Source organism: Ursus maritimus, unplaced genomic scaffold (assembly GCF_017311325.1).
Source record: "Ursus maritimus isolate PB19 unplaced genomic scaffold, ASM1731132v1 scaffold_24, whole genome shotgun sequence".
In the NCBI taxonomy this organism is placed as follows: domain Eukaryota; kingdom Metazoa; phylum Chordata; class Mammalia; order Carnivora; family Ursidae; genus Ursus; species Ursus maritimus.
The window spans coordinates 42,481,420-42,495,870 of NW_024424897.1; the positions used below are offsets into that span (position 1 = coordinate 42,481,420).

At 40.1% G+C, this 14,451-nt stretch overlaps 1 protein-coding gene across 1 annotated transcript in view; it reads left to right on the forward strand.

The window, feature by feature from the left end:
* EFCAB5 (EF-hand calcium binding domain 5) overlaps positions 1-14,451 on the forward strand; it is a 199,624-nt gene that overhangs the window by 119,585 nt on the left and 65,588 nt on the right. Inside the window, exon 10 of the mRNA XM_040641087.1 lies at positions 7,066-7,221. Within this exon, the coding sequence (XP_040497021.1) occupies positions 7,066-7,221 (156 nt within the window). The remainder of the gene's footprint in view (positions 1-7,065; positions 7,222-14,451) is intronic.

A 14,451-nucleotide genomic window follows, 5' to 3' on the forward strand; every position in this document is an offset into this window, starting at 1 on the left:
GACAGGTGCGAGCGGGGGAGTATGAAACCCAGCACAGATATCGGAAGATAAACGGAAAGGGGAGGGAGCCGCGCGTTCGGTGCCGGGCGGTAGCCACTTACGGGAGAGCGGGCGGGCTCGCGGGCGGCACCCAAAACACAGACTGAGACCGTGAGCCGGTGCGCGCGCCACCAGGCATCTCGCGGAACACCGGAATCCCGGTGCGCTCACGGATCCAGACTGAGACCGGAGATCCGGGACACGCGCGGGCGGCTGGCGCTGGCGGCGTTAAACACAAAGGACAGAGACGCGCCGGCCCTGGAAGTGAGGGCTGGGACGCCGGGTGTGGGCGCACATCCCGGGACGCTGCAGGGTTGAGCAGCACCAACAGTGGAGTTAAAGTGGCCAGAACAGTGTAGAAGCGGCCTGTCCCTCTGTTCTGTGACAGAGGCTGAAGCCGGCCGCTGCTGCTCTGACTCTCAGAAGAGGCACAGCAAACCGCCAGGGAAAGCCGCCAGGAACAAAAGCCTGGAAATACCGGCTCAGGGTGCCCATCTGATTACCCTGAGGGCTGGGACGCCGGGTGTGGGGCGCACATCCCGGGACGCTGCAGGGTTGAGCAGCACCAACAGAAACAGAGTTAAAGTGGCCAGAACATTAGTAGAGAACGGGCCGCAATCCTTCTGTTCCGTGACAGAGGCTGAAATTTGGCCGCTGCTGCTCTGACTCTCAGAAGAGGCACAGCAAACCGCCAGGGAAAGCCGCCAGAGAACAAAAGCCTGGAAATACCGGCTCAGAGAGTGCCCATCCCCATCCTCCCTCGCAGGGGACACGGAGACTCTACCCAAACAGGGTTGCCTGAGTATTGGCGCGGCAGGCCCCTCCCCCAGAACACAGAAGGCAGGCTGAAAAATCAAGAAGCCCACAACCCGGGCGCCTGGGTGGCGCAGTCATTGAGCGCCTGCCTTCGGCTTAGGGCGTGATCCCGGCGTTCCGGAAAGGAGTCCCTCATCGGGCTCCTCCGCTGGGAGCCTGCTTCTTCCTCTCCCACTCCCCTGCTTCTGTTCCCTCTCTCGCTGGTTGGCTGCCACATAAATAAATAAATAAAATCTTTAAAGAAGAAGCCCACATCCCTAAGATCCCTATAAAACAAGGGGCACGGCCTGGGACCCAGTCAATAATTTGGGCTCTGGAAACCCCGCAACCTCTCTTCATCAGAATGACAAGAAGGAGAAGCCCCCCCCAGCAAAGAAAAGACAGTGATTCTGTGGCCTCTGCCACAGAAATAATGGATATGGATGTAACCAAATTATCAGAAATGGAATTCAGAGTAACGATGGTCAAAATGATGAGTAGAATTGAAAAAACTATTAACGAAAAGGTTACTGAGAATATAGAATCCCTAAGGACAGAAATGAGAGCGAATCTGACAGAAATTAAAAATTCTATGAGCCAAATGCAGGCAAAACTAGAGGCTCTGACGGCCAGGGTCGCAGAAGCAGAGGAACGGGTTAGTGAATTGGAGGATGGGTTAATAGAGGAAAAAATGAAAATAGAAGATGGTCTTAAAAAAATCCACGCCCACGAATGTAGGTTACGGGAGATTACTGACTCAATGAAACGATCCAATGTTAGAATCATCGGCATCCCCGAGGGGGTGGAGAAAAACAGAGGTCTAGAAGAGATATTTGAACAAATTGTAGCTGAAAACTTCCCTAATCTAGCAAGGGAAACAAACATTCGTGTCCAAGAGGCAGAGAGGACCCCTCCCAAGCTCAACCACGACAAACCTACGCCACGTCACGTCATAGTGCAATTCGCAAATATTAGATGCAAGGATACAGTATTGAAAGCGGCCAGGGCAAAGAAATTTCTCACGTACCAAGGCAAAAGCATCAGAATTACGTCAGACCTGTCTACACAGACCTGGAATGAGAGAAAGGGTTGGGGGAGCATATTTAAAGCTCTTTCAGAGAAAAACATGCAGCCAAGGATCCTTTATCCAGCAAGGCTGTCATTCAGAATTGATGGAGAAATAAAGACATTTCAGAATCGCCAGTCACTAACCAATTTTGTAACCACGAAACCAGCCCTACAGGAGATATTACGGGGGGTTCTATAAAAGTAAAAAGGCCCCAAGAGTGATACAGAACAGAAAGTCACAGCCAATACAAACAAAGACTTTACTGGCAACATGGCAACATTAAAATCATATCTCTCAGTAATCAGTCTTAATGTAAATGGTTTGAACCATCCCATAAAACGCCACAGGGTTGCAGATTGGATAAAAAGAAATGACCCATCCATTTGCTGTCTACAAGAGACTCATTTCGAACCCAAAGATGCATTCAGACTGAGAGTAAGGGGATGGAGTACCATCTTTCACGCAAATGGACCTCAAAAGAAAGCTGGGGTAGCAATTCTCATATCAGATAAATTGGATTTTAAACTACAGACTATAGTTAGAGATGCAGAAGGGCACTATATTATTCTTAAGGGAAGTATTCAACAAGTGGATATGACAATTATAAATATATATGCCCCCAACAGGGGAGCAGCAAGATACACAAGCCAACTCTTAACCAGAATAAAGAGACATATAAATAAAAATACATTAATAGTAGGGGACCTCAACACTCCACTCTCAGAAATAGACAGAACACCCTGGCAAAAACTAAGCAAAGAATCAAAGGCTTTGAATGCCATACTCGACGAGTTGGACCTCATAGATATATATAGAACACTACACCCCAGAACCAAAGAATACTCATTCTATTCTAATGCCCATGGAACATTCTCAAGAATAGACCATGTTCTGGGACACAAAACAGGTCTCAACCGATACCAAAAGATTGAAATTATCCCCTGCATATTCTCAGACCACAACGCTCTGAAATTGGAACTCAACCACAAGGAAAAATTTGGAAGAAACTCAAACACTTGGAGACTAAGAACCATCCTGCTCAGGAATGACTCGATAAACCAGGAAATCAAAAATCAAATTAAACAATTTATGGAGACCAATGAGAATGAAAATACAACAGTCCAAAACCTATGGGATACTGCAAAGGCAGTCCTAAGGGGGAAATACATAGCCATCCAAGCCTCACTCAAAAGAATAGAAAAATCTAAAATGCAGTTTTTATATTCTCACCTCAAGAAGCTGGAACAGCAACAGAGGGACAGGCCTAATCCACGCACGAGGAAGCAGTTGACCAAAATTAGAGCTGAAATCAATCAAGCAGAAACCAGAAGTACAGTAGAGCAGATCAACAGGACTAGAAGCTGGTTCTTTGAGAGAATCAATAAAATTGACAGACCACTGGCAAGACTTATCCAAAAGAAAAGAGAAAGGACCCAGATTATTAAAATTATGAATGAAAAAGGAGAGGTCACGACGAACACCATTGAAATTGGAAGGATTATTAGAAATTTTTATCAACAGCTATATGCCAATAAACTAAGCAATCTGGAAGAGATGGAATCCTTCCTGGAAACCTATAAACTACCAAGATTGAAACCGGAAGAAATTGATTCCTTAAACAGGCCAATTAATTATGAAGAAATTGAGTCAGTGATAAACAACCTTCCAAATAACAAAACTCCAGGCCCGGACGGTTTTCCTGGGGAATTCTACCAAACATTCAAAGAAGAAATAATACCTATTCTCCTAAAGCTATTTCAAAAAATAGAAACAGAAGGAAAGCTACCAAACTCATTCTATGAGGCCAATATTACCTTGATCCCCAAACCAGGCAAAGACCCCCTCAAAAAGGAGAATTACAGACCGATTTCCCTAATGAATATGGACGCCAAAATCCTCAACAAGATACTTGCTAATAGAATCCAACAGTACATTAAAAGGATTATCCATCACGATCAAGTGGGATTCATACCTGGGATGCAAGCGTGGTTCAATATTCGCAAATCAATCAGCGTGATACATCATATCAACAAGAAAAGACTCAGGAACCATATGATCCTCTCAATCGATGCCGAAAAAGCATTTGACAAAATACAGCATCCTTTCCTGATTAAAACCCTTCAGAGTGTAGGAATAGAAGGTACATTTCTCAATCTCATAAAAGCCATCTATGAAAAGCCTACTGCAAATATTATTCTCAATGGGGAAAAGCTGGAAGCCTTTCCCTTAAGATCAGGAACTCGACAAGGATGCCCACTCTCGCCACTATTATTCAACATAGTACTAGAAGTCCTTGCAACAGCAATCAGACGACAAAAAGGGATCAAAGGTATTCAAATTGGCAAAGAAGAAGTCAAAATGTCTCTCTTTGCAGATGACATGATACTCTATATGGAAAACCCAAAAGAAGCCACTCCCAAACTATTAGAAGTTATAGAGCAATTCAGTAACGTGGCGGGATACAAAATCAATGCTCAGAAATCAGTTGCATTTCTATACACGAATAACGAGACCGAAGAAAGAGAAATTAGGGAATCCATCCCATTTACAATAGCACCAAAAACCATACGTTACCTTGGAATTAACTTAACCAGAGACGTAAAGGACCTATATTCTAGAAACTATAAATCACTCTTGAAAGACATTGAGGAAGACATAAAAAGATGGAAAGATATTCCATGCTCATGGATTGGAAGAATTAACATAGTTAAAATGTCCATGCTACCCAGAGCAATCTACACTTTCAATGCTATCCCGATCAAAATACCGAGGACATTTTTCAAAGAACTGGAACAAATAGTCCTTAAATTTGTATGGAAACAGAAAAGGCCCCGAATCTCCAAGGAACTGTTGAAAAGGAAAAACAAAGCTGGGGGCATCACAATGCCGGATTTCGAGCTGTACTACAAAGCTGTGATCACAAAGACAGCATGGTACTGGCACAAAAACAGACACATAGACCAATGGAACAGAATAGAGAGCCCAGAAATGGACCCTCGGCTCTTTGGGCAACTAATATTTGATAAAGCAGGAAAAAACATCCGGTGGGAAAAAGACAGTCTCTTCAATAAATGGTGCTGGGAAAATTGGACAGCTACATGCAAAAGAATGAAACTTGACCACTCTCTCACACCATACACAAAAATAAACTCCAAATGGATGAAAGACCTCGATGTGAGACAGGAATCCATCAAAATTCTAGAGGAGAACATAGGCAGCAACCTCTACGACATCGGCCAAAGCAACCTTTTTCATGACACATCCCCAAAGGCAAGAGAAACAAAAGATAAAATGAATTTATGGGACTTCATCAAGATTAAAAGTTTCTGCACAGCCAAGGAAACAGTCAGAAAAACTAAGAGGCAGCCCACGGAATGGGAGAATATATTTGCAAATGACACTACAGATAAAGGACTGGTATCCAAGATCTACAAAGAACTTCTCAAACTCAATACACGAGAAACAAATAAACAAATCAAAAAATGGGCAGAAGATATGAACAGACACTTTTCCAATGAAGACATACAAATGGCTAACAGACACATGAAAAAATGTTCAAAATCATTAGCCATCAAGGAAATTCAAATCAAAACCACACTGAGATACCACCTTACGCCAGTTAGAATGGCAAAAATAGACAAGGCAAGAAACAACAATTGTTGGAGAGGATGTGGAGAAAGGGGATCCCTCCTACATTGTTGGTGGGAATGCAAGTTGGTACAGCCACTCTGGAAAACAGTGTGGAGGTCCCTTAAAAAGTTAAAAATTGAGCTACCCTATGATCCAGCCATTGCACTACTGGGTATTTACCCCAAAGATACAGACGTAGTGAAGAGAAGGGCCATATGCACCCCAATGTTCATAGCAGCAATGTCCACAATAGCTAAATCGTGGAAGGAGCCGAGATGCCCTTCAACAGATGACTGGATTAAGAAGTTGTGGTCTATATATACAATGGAATATTACTCAGCTATCAGAAAGAACGAGTTCTCAACATTTGCTACAACATGGACAGCACTGGAGGAGATGATGCTAAGTGAAATAAGTCAAACAGAGAAAGACAACTATCATATGATTTCTCTCATCTATGGAACATAAGAACTAGAATGATCAGTAGGGGAAGAAAGGGATAAAGAAAGGGGGGGTAATCAGAAGGGGGAATGAAACATGAGAGACTATGGACTATGAGAAACAAACTGAGGACTTCAGAGGGGAGGGGGGTGGGGGAATGGGATAGACCGGTGATGGGTAGTAAGGAGGGCACGTATTGCATGGTGCACTGGGTGTTATACACAACTAATGAATCATCAAGCCTTACATCGGAAACCGGGGATGTACTGTATGGTGACTAACATAATATAATAAAAAATCATTTAAAAAAAAAAAATACAGATGCATTTACCTTCTAAGCTCCAATCCCACTTCTGGGAATCTATTCAACAGGGATCAAGAGAAATGGCTCACAAGCATAGTTGTTTTCAGACTCTACACTTTCAAAATAATTAAAAAATAGACAAAGGATACCTTATTATAATATCAGAAGACAGAAAAACCACGCACAATCCGCATTCCTTATACTCCAATAATTAAAACCCACTTCTGGGAATCTATTCAACAGGGATCAAGAGAAATGGCTCACAAGCATAGTTGTTTTCAGACTCTACACTTTCAAAATAATTAAAAAATAGACAAAGGATACCTTATTATAATATCAGAAGACAGAAAAACCACGCACAATCCGCATTCCTTATACTCCAATAATTAAAAGTAGCCAGTCTTAGAAAAAGTATGGTCTTATATGCCATACATCAAAAGAAAAGCTACAGTTTTTAGAACTATTAATTTACAGGCAACGTTTTATAACTGCTGCTATCTCATACTGTGAGGTAAAAAGTCTGCCCTATATAATGCTGATGTGATCTAGAGGGAATTGCTCCAAAAATAGTCTCACTGGTGTGTGGTTTTGGGGACTGTGTTGATCACCTCTCTCTGCAGCACAGTTGTAAAATAGTACTAGCATGAAAATGCTTTATCTATGTGACAAGCAAATCATATGGAAAAAATTGTAGCCAATATTTTCATGTACATTGACTGAATCCTTGAAAAAATCCAAGTAAAGAGCTTGGTTTTAAACCAATCATTTATCCTCTTTTTCTCTGCAGTACATCTCTTCACACATTGCAGACTTTAAAAGTGAAATGTTTGAGAAACTCCTTAAGCACCTTTGTCATTGTGCAGATGAATTCCAGGAGGTCATAAAAACGGACATGCGGAGGCAGATGTTTGTTGCGCTCTTCCTGCACTGTGACCGTGGGAAGGTAGGATAAGACCCTTAAAGCAGTGCTTCTCAAACTATTTTTCTGTGAAGTTTTTAGGTTGTTGTTGATATTGATGGTGCTGTTCTTAATTGCTAAGCCATTGCAGACTGACACTCAATGAATATGGGTTACTAAGGGGAAAAATGCACATACAAAATATAATCCACATTTTTTTTTTACGATTTCATTAATTTATTTGAGAGAGAGACAGAGAGAGAGTGAAGAGGGGGAAGGGCAGAGAGAGAGAGATAAGCAGACTTCCCACTGACTGGGGAGCCCAACATGGGGCTCAATCCCAGGACCCTGAGATCATGACCTGAGCCAAAGTCAGACTCTCAACTGACTGAGACACCCATGTGCCCCCAATCCACATTTTTGATTATCAGATTCAAATCTGATTTAGTATCAGTTACTTCTCAAATTGTTATAAAATTTTCTAGATACTATTCTCAGTTTCTGTACCTTTGTCACAGAGTGGTACCAGCCTGTAGACCACATCTGACATGGCACTGCATTTTGCAATGTACATCTTGTCCCTAAATCTCTTTCCCATTCTTAAGAATGGGTTGCTTAAGACTGTTTTTGCTTACTCTCTTTTCTGGTGGCTTCCTATAGAAAAGAGTTGTTGGGAATAGGAAGCTTACCACATTTTATTATGCTACTTCTTAAAACAAGAAAAGTTGATATCTAAAAGTATTTCTAAGAATGGTATTTGGAAGGATACAAGTATGTCAGGATATACCAAATGGATTTGTAAAAATAGATACAAGCTTTATTGAAACACATTTGTGGGGTGCCTGGGTGGCTCACCAGTTAAGCGTCTGCCTTTGGCTCAGGTCATCATCCCAGGACCCTCAGATTGAGTACCGCATCAGGCTCCTTGCTCAGCGGGGAGACTGCTTCTCCCTCTGCCTCTGCCTGCTGCTCCCCCTGCTTGTGCTCTCTCTCTCTCTCTGACAAAGAAATAAAATCTTCAAAAAAATATGTTTATGAACTTTATATTTGTTTGTATTCCAGCGAAGATTTAAGGAAGCTTACAAAATTAGATAAAATGCAACAAAGGAACATAGATGAAACGTAGGATGAAAGAAGAAAAAATGAAAGGATACTAAATGAAGCTGGGAACAAAGCCCAAACTGCATACGATAATGACCTAAATAAATATTTGTTCTGGGTCATCTACAAATTTGAATCTAAGCTTCCTAGCAGTGAATGTGAAAAGGGAAACATAACTAAATACTCTATTGACAATGTTTGTGAGACAAATACAAACTGGTGTTGAGAAGAAGTACAAATATTGAATCACCCTTGCAGCCCAGGAATAAGTCCCATTTGAGTGGTGAATGATTCTTTAAAGGTACTGTTGGATTCAATTTGCTAGTATTTTATTGAAAATTTTTGTATCCATGCTCATCAGAGATATTGGCCTGTGGTTCTCTTTTTTTTTTAGTGGAATCTTTACCTGGTTTTGTTATCAGGGTAATGTTGGTCTCTGAATGGATTTGGAAGTTTTCCTTCCCTCCCTCCCTTCTGTCTTCCTTCCTTCCTTCCTTTCTTTCTTTGAATAATTTGAAAATAGGTATTAACTCTTCTTTAAATATTTGGTAGAATTCCCCTGGGAAGCCATCTGGCTCTGGACTTTTGTTTTTTGGGAGATTTTTGAGTACTGATTCAATTTCATTGCTGATTATTGGTCTGTTCAAGTTTTCTATTTCTTCCTCTTTCAGTTTTGGTAATGTATATGTTTCTAGGAATTTATTCATTTCTTCCAGATTGTCCAATTCGTTGGCATATAGTTTTTCATAATTTTCTCTTATGATTGCTTGTATTTCTGTGGTGTTAGTTGTTAGTTCTCCTCTTTCATTTATGATTTTATTTATTTGGGTCCTTTCTCTTTTGGTAACTCTGGCTAGGGGTTTATCAATTTTATTAGTTTTTTCAAAGAACCAGGTCCTGGTTTCATTGATCTGTTCTGTTGTTTTTTTAGTTTCTATATCAACTATTTCTGCTCTAATCTATTATTTCCCTTCTGCTGACTTTAGGCTTCATTTTTTGTTCTTTAAAAGATTTTATTTATTTATTCGACAGAGATAGAGACAGCCAGTGAGAGAGGGAACACAAGCAGGGGGAGTGGGAAAGGAAGAAGCAGGCTCATAGCAGAGGAGCCTGATGTGGGGCTCGATCCCATAACGCCAGGATCACGCCCTGAGCCGAAGGCAGACGCCCAACCGCTATGCCACCCAGGCGCCCCCATTTTTTGTTCTTTATCTAGATTTTTAGGTTTAAGTTTAGGTCATTTGGGATTTTTCTTGCTTCTTGAGGTAGGCCTGATACAGCCACTCTGGAAAACAGTATGGAGGTTCCTCAAACAGATAAAAATAGAACTATCCTATGATCCAGCAATTGCACTACTAAGTATTTACCCAAAGAATACAAAAATACTAATTCAAAGGGATACATGCACTCTGATGTTTATAGCACCACTATCAACAATAGCCAAATTATGGAAAGGGGAGCCCAAATATCCACTAATTGATGAATGGATAAAGAAGATGTGGTGCATACACACATAAACACACACACATACACACACACACACACACACACACACACACACACAGAGAGAGAGAGAGGGAGAAGGAGAGAGAGAGAGATTTACTATTTAGTATCACTCAGCCATGAAAAAGAATGAAATCTTGCCATTTGCAATGACATGGGTGGAGCTACAGAGTATTATGCTAGGTGAAATAAGTTAGAGAGAGACAAATAACATGATTTCACTCATGTGTGGAATTTAAGAAACAAAACAAATGAACACAGGGCAAACCAAGAAACAGACTCTTTTCCAACAATTTTTATTTAAATTTTAGTTAACATACAGTGCAATATTGGTTTCTGGAGTAGAATTCAGTGATTCTACAACACCCAGGTCCCCCCAGACTCTTAATTATAGAGAACAAACTGATGGTTACCAGAGGGAAGGTGGGGGGGGGATGGGTTAAATAGGTAATGGGGATTAAGGAGGGCACTTGTTTTGATAAGCATAGGTGTTGTATGTAGGTGTTGAATCATTTAATTCTACAACTGAAAATAATATTGCACTGTATATTAACTAACTGGAAATGAATAAAATCTCAAAAAAATAAAAAAAAAGAAGAAGTACAGGGGCAACTGGGTGGCTCAGTCAGTTAAGTGTCTGACTCTTGATTTTGATTCGGGTCTTGATCTCAAGGTTCTGAGACTGAGCCCCACGTTGGGCTCTGCACCAAGTGTGGAGCCTACTTGAGATTCTCTTTCTCCCTCTCCCTCCCCTTCCTCTCCAAAAAGAAAAAGAAGTACAGAAATTTGGTGACTAATATAATATAATAAAAAAACATTTAAAAAAATGAGTAGAAATGGAAACCAAGCATACAGAAAATGTGTTATCTCCTTCATATTTTCAGTCACTAGTAAGGTAAATATCAGAATGGAATTATTAATAATAACCAAGACTTGTATGGGGCCATACAACTTAAAAAATATTTTAATAGAATTGCATAAAATTCTCACTATGTAAAAAAAAAAAAAGAAATTTGGGATTCAAAGTATAGTCGAGAGTTTCTCCTGGAAGTACTCATTTAAGGGGCCCTATGCAATGAAGTGAACATCCTTTATGATGGTCTTATGAAAAATGGAATAATGGCTTTCTTAGGGTACTTTCTTATAACCACCTTAAGTGTAGGCAAATGACACCACATAAGACTACAATTCAGGAAAATCAACATTTTTTTTTGAGAGAGAGAGAGAGAGATCGAGAGAGAGAGAATGCAGCAGAGGGAGAGAGAGAATCTCTCTGCACAAAGCTTGATCTCATGACCCTGAGATCATTTGAGCCAAAATCAAGAGTTGGTTGCTTAACTGACTGAGCCATGCAGGCACCCCTGAAAAAGCAATTCTTAAAGGAGCCAGTATATTGTAGTCTAGGTTCTCAGATCTCTGCCAATTTGGTTTAAGTAAGGAATATATGTCATAAAACCTGAAATGTCTATGCATCTTTCAGGCAATCCTCCTTGAATATTGCTTCTTTTAACAGAGCTTATAATAATAAATATTGGGTGACACGGGGGTTGAGATTTTTCTCCATGGTAAATGCCTGGAGAACAATTATTCTTTGTTGGCCAGTATTACCAACTCATGTGCTGTAACAAAGATAGTGGGATAATATTTAGAGGAATTAGCTGTGGTCTGCTAGTGCTCTTTGCTTTTCTTCTCAGCATTCAAACAGTAGTTATGTGCTGATCTCGGAGGGGAAGTTGATACAGTCTAGAATAAAGAAGTTAATTGAGTTTCTGAAAAATTTTAGCCAGTAGCTGACAGAAGAGTTCAAAAAAGAGTTCAACTGAAAATGCTGAGCTCTTCATATGTGGAATTTAAGAAACAAAACAGGATCATAGGGGAAGGGAGGAAAAAATAAAACAAAACAAAATCAGAGAGGGAGACAAACCATAAGAGATTCTTAATCATAGGAAACAAACAGGGTTGCTGGAGGGGAGAAGGGTGGAGGGATGGGGTAACTGAGTGATGGACATTAAGGAGGGCACGTGATGTAATGAGTACTGGGTATTATATAAGACTGATGATTAGCTGAACTCTACCTCTGAAATGAATAATACACTATATGTTAATTAATTGAATTTAAATTAAAAAATAGAAGCTATACATGGTAGATCTTTTTCAGCCAAATATATAAATGATTCTTCTTGTGGGTATGGAAAATAAAATGCATTGAATATGTAGCATGCCAATATTCATGATATGTATTAAAATGTAAAAAACTAGGAGTTATTTTTACTTTTAGTCTTTAGAGAAAAAATCTTAAATTATATTTGGATGCACTGGAATTCATTTAGATTCCCTACATCTGATAATTGGTAATTTCAGTCTCCAGGAGCTAAATATGTATTTAAAAAAAGAAGAAGAAGAAAAAGAAAAGAAAATGCTGAGCTCTTGAAAAAGAATGGAGAGGTGGCTCAGTTGGTTAAGCTGACCCTTTGTCAGGTCATGATCTCAGGGTCCTGGGATCAAGCCCTGTATCAGACTCCATGCTCAGCGGGGAGTCTGCTTCTCCCGCTCCCTGTGCCCCTACCCCTACTTGTACACTCTCTCTTTCTGTCTCTCAAATAAACAAAATCTTTTTTAAATGTTCCTTAAAAGATTTTATTTATTTATTTGAGAGAGAGAGTGCACCTTTTCTATCACAGAAATTGTGAGCAGCTGATAGGAGGAGGTTGGAGGAGATGTGACTAGGGCTTGGAAGTTGTTTGGGTCCCTAAATTAGTATCTAATCCCCTACCCCTGGGCCCCAATCAGGATTAGAGGTTAAAGGCAACATCATAGACACTCTTAGAAATTCCAGGTAGGTTGAGGAGAAATTTAAGAACATCAAGGTTTATACTTTATGTCATCAGTGTAGCTCAGAGACTGCAAGCTTGGTAGAGAAGACTTGACTTCAACATGGCACTAAAGAAAAATGGTATCCACTGCTGAAGGAAGGTCTTAGTGGGTGGTCCTGAGGGTAGTCCCACTCCTGTGGCTAGAGGAAGGTGGTGAGTGATCTTAAATACATTTGTGAAGGGGTGTGGGTATGCAGAGAAGATGGCAGCAAAAGTTCTGGGAGTATTCCCAGGAAGACACCCAGGGTTGGGACAAGGAGAGCCATGGGCATAAACAGCAAACATCAAAACAAAGCTTCCAAATGTGGGGTGCCTGGGTGGTTCAGTCAGTTAAGCATCTGCCTTCAGCTCAGGTCGTGATCTCAGATTGAACCCTGTGTTGGGCTCCCTGCTCAGTAGGGAGCTTGCTTCTCCCTCTCCCTCTGCCGCTCTCCCTGCTTGTGGCCTCTCTTTCTTTCTCTCTGTCTGTCAAATAAATAAATAAAATCTTAAAAATAAATAAATAAAGCTCCCAAATGATTCAGTGTGATGAATGCCACATGGTCAGAGTTAACAAGTACTATGGTGGCACTGAACTGAATTTCTTTATCTATTAGTAGGACACTATATAAAGCCCCAAAGAAAAATGGCCAATGTATATGAACAATTGATAGAATCACTATGTATTCAACAGATAAGCAAAAATATTTTAAAATAATAATATCTATTACTGGTAGGATAGCAGAAAAGTAATTTTTCAAATATTCCTGGTGGAAATTTAATAGTCACAGTATCTTTGTAAAGCAATCTGGATATATCAGTTTACATAAGAAATGCATCCTTCACCCCAGTGATCCCATTCCTGAAATTTTTATTTCAAAGAAATAAATCACTAGTAAATAAAAAACATATGTACAAGAATGATTTCTGTGGTATTGTTTATACATGAAAAGAGAGAGAGAAAGAAAGAAAGAGATTAAGGGAATGGTTATCTGTGGGGAAATGTTTAAAAAATGATAGTACATCTATATCTTGGAATATCATGCAGCATTTATACAAATTGAATACATCTATACCAGATGACTTGGAGGAGTTTTTATGCATTATTACTGGAAGGAAAAAGTAAAATATGGAGAAACATGTGTAATATAATCCCATTTTTGTAAAGCAAATGACAAAAAAGATATAGGTATATATTTATACAGGTACACGTGTTTGTATACCTATAGCTACACGAGCCTAGAGAAATGTTCATAACAAAACATGTGATCAACTGAAGTGAGGCTCAGAATCCACCATTCAGAGTGGTCCTTAAAGATTTCTGAAGGCAGAATGCCTTCTCAGAGATATTTATTCAACTGAAGTTTTTAGAATTAGCTAGATAGCATGAAATGTCAATACTAGTTCTTGGAGCATTCTATTTAAAAAAATCAGCAGGAAACTTTCTTTGTTGAGTGAGGAATAATGATCTTCTAAGTGTTAACCAAAATCAGAAATTCACAGTTCAGGGGCGCCTGGGTGGCTCAGTCATTAAGCGTCTGCCTTTGGCTCAGGGCGTGATCCTGGCATTCTGGGATCAAGCCCCGCATCAGGCTCTTCCGCTGGGAGCCTGTGTCTTCCTCTCCCACTCCCCCTGCTTGTGTTTCCTCTCTCGCTGGCTGTCTGTCTCTCTGTCAAATAAATAAATAAAATTTTTTTTAAAAGGGGGGGAAACTTAAAAAAAAAAAAGAAATTCACAGTTCATGTTTCATCACCCACTAGGTTCATGTTTCAACCAACCATGTTTCAAATAGAACACCTAGAGATTAAAAAAAAAAAA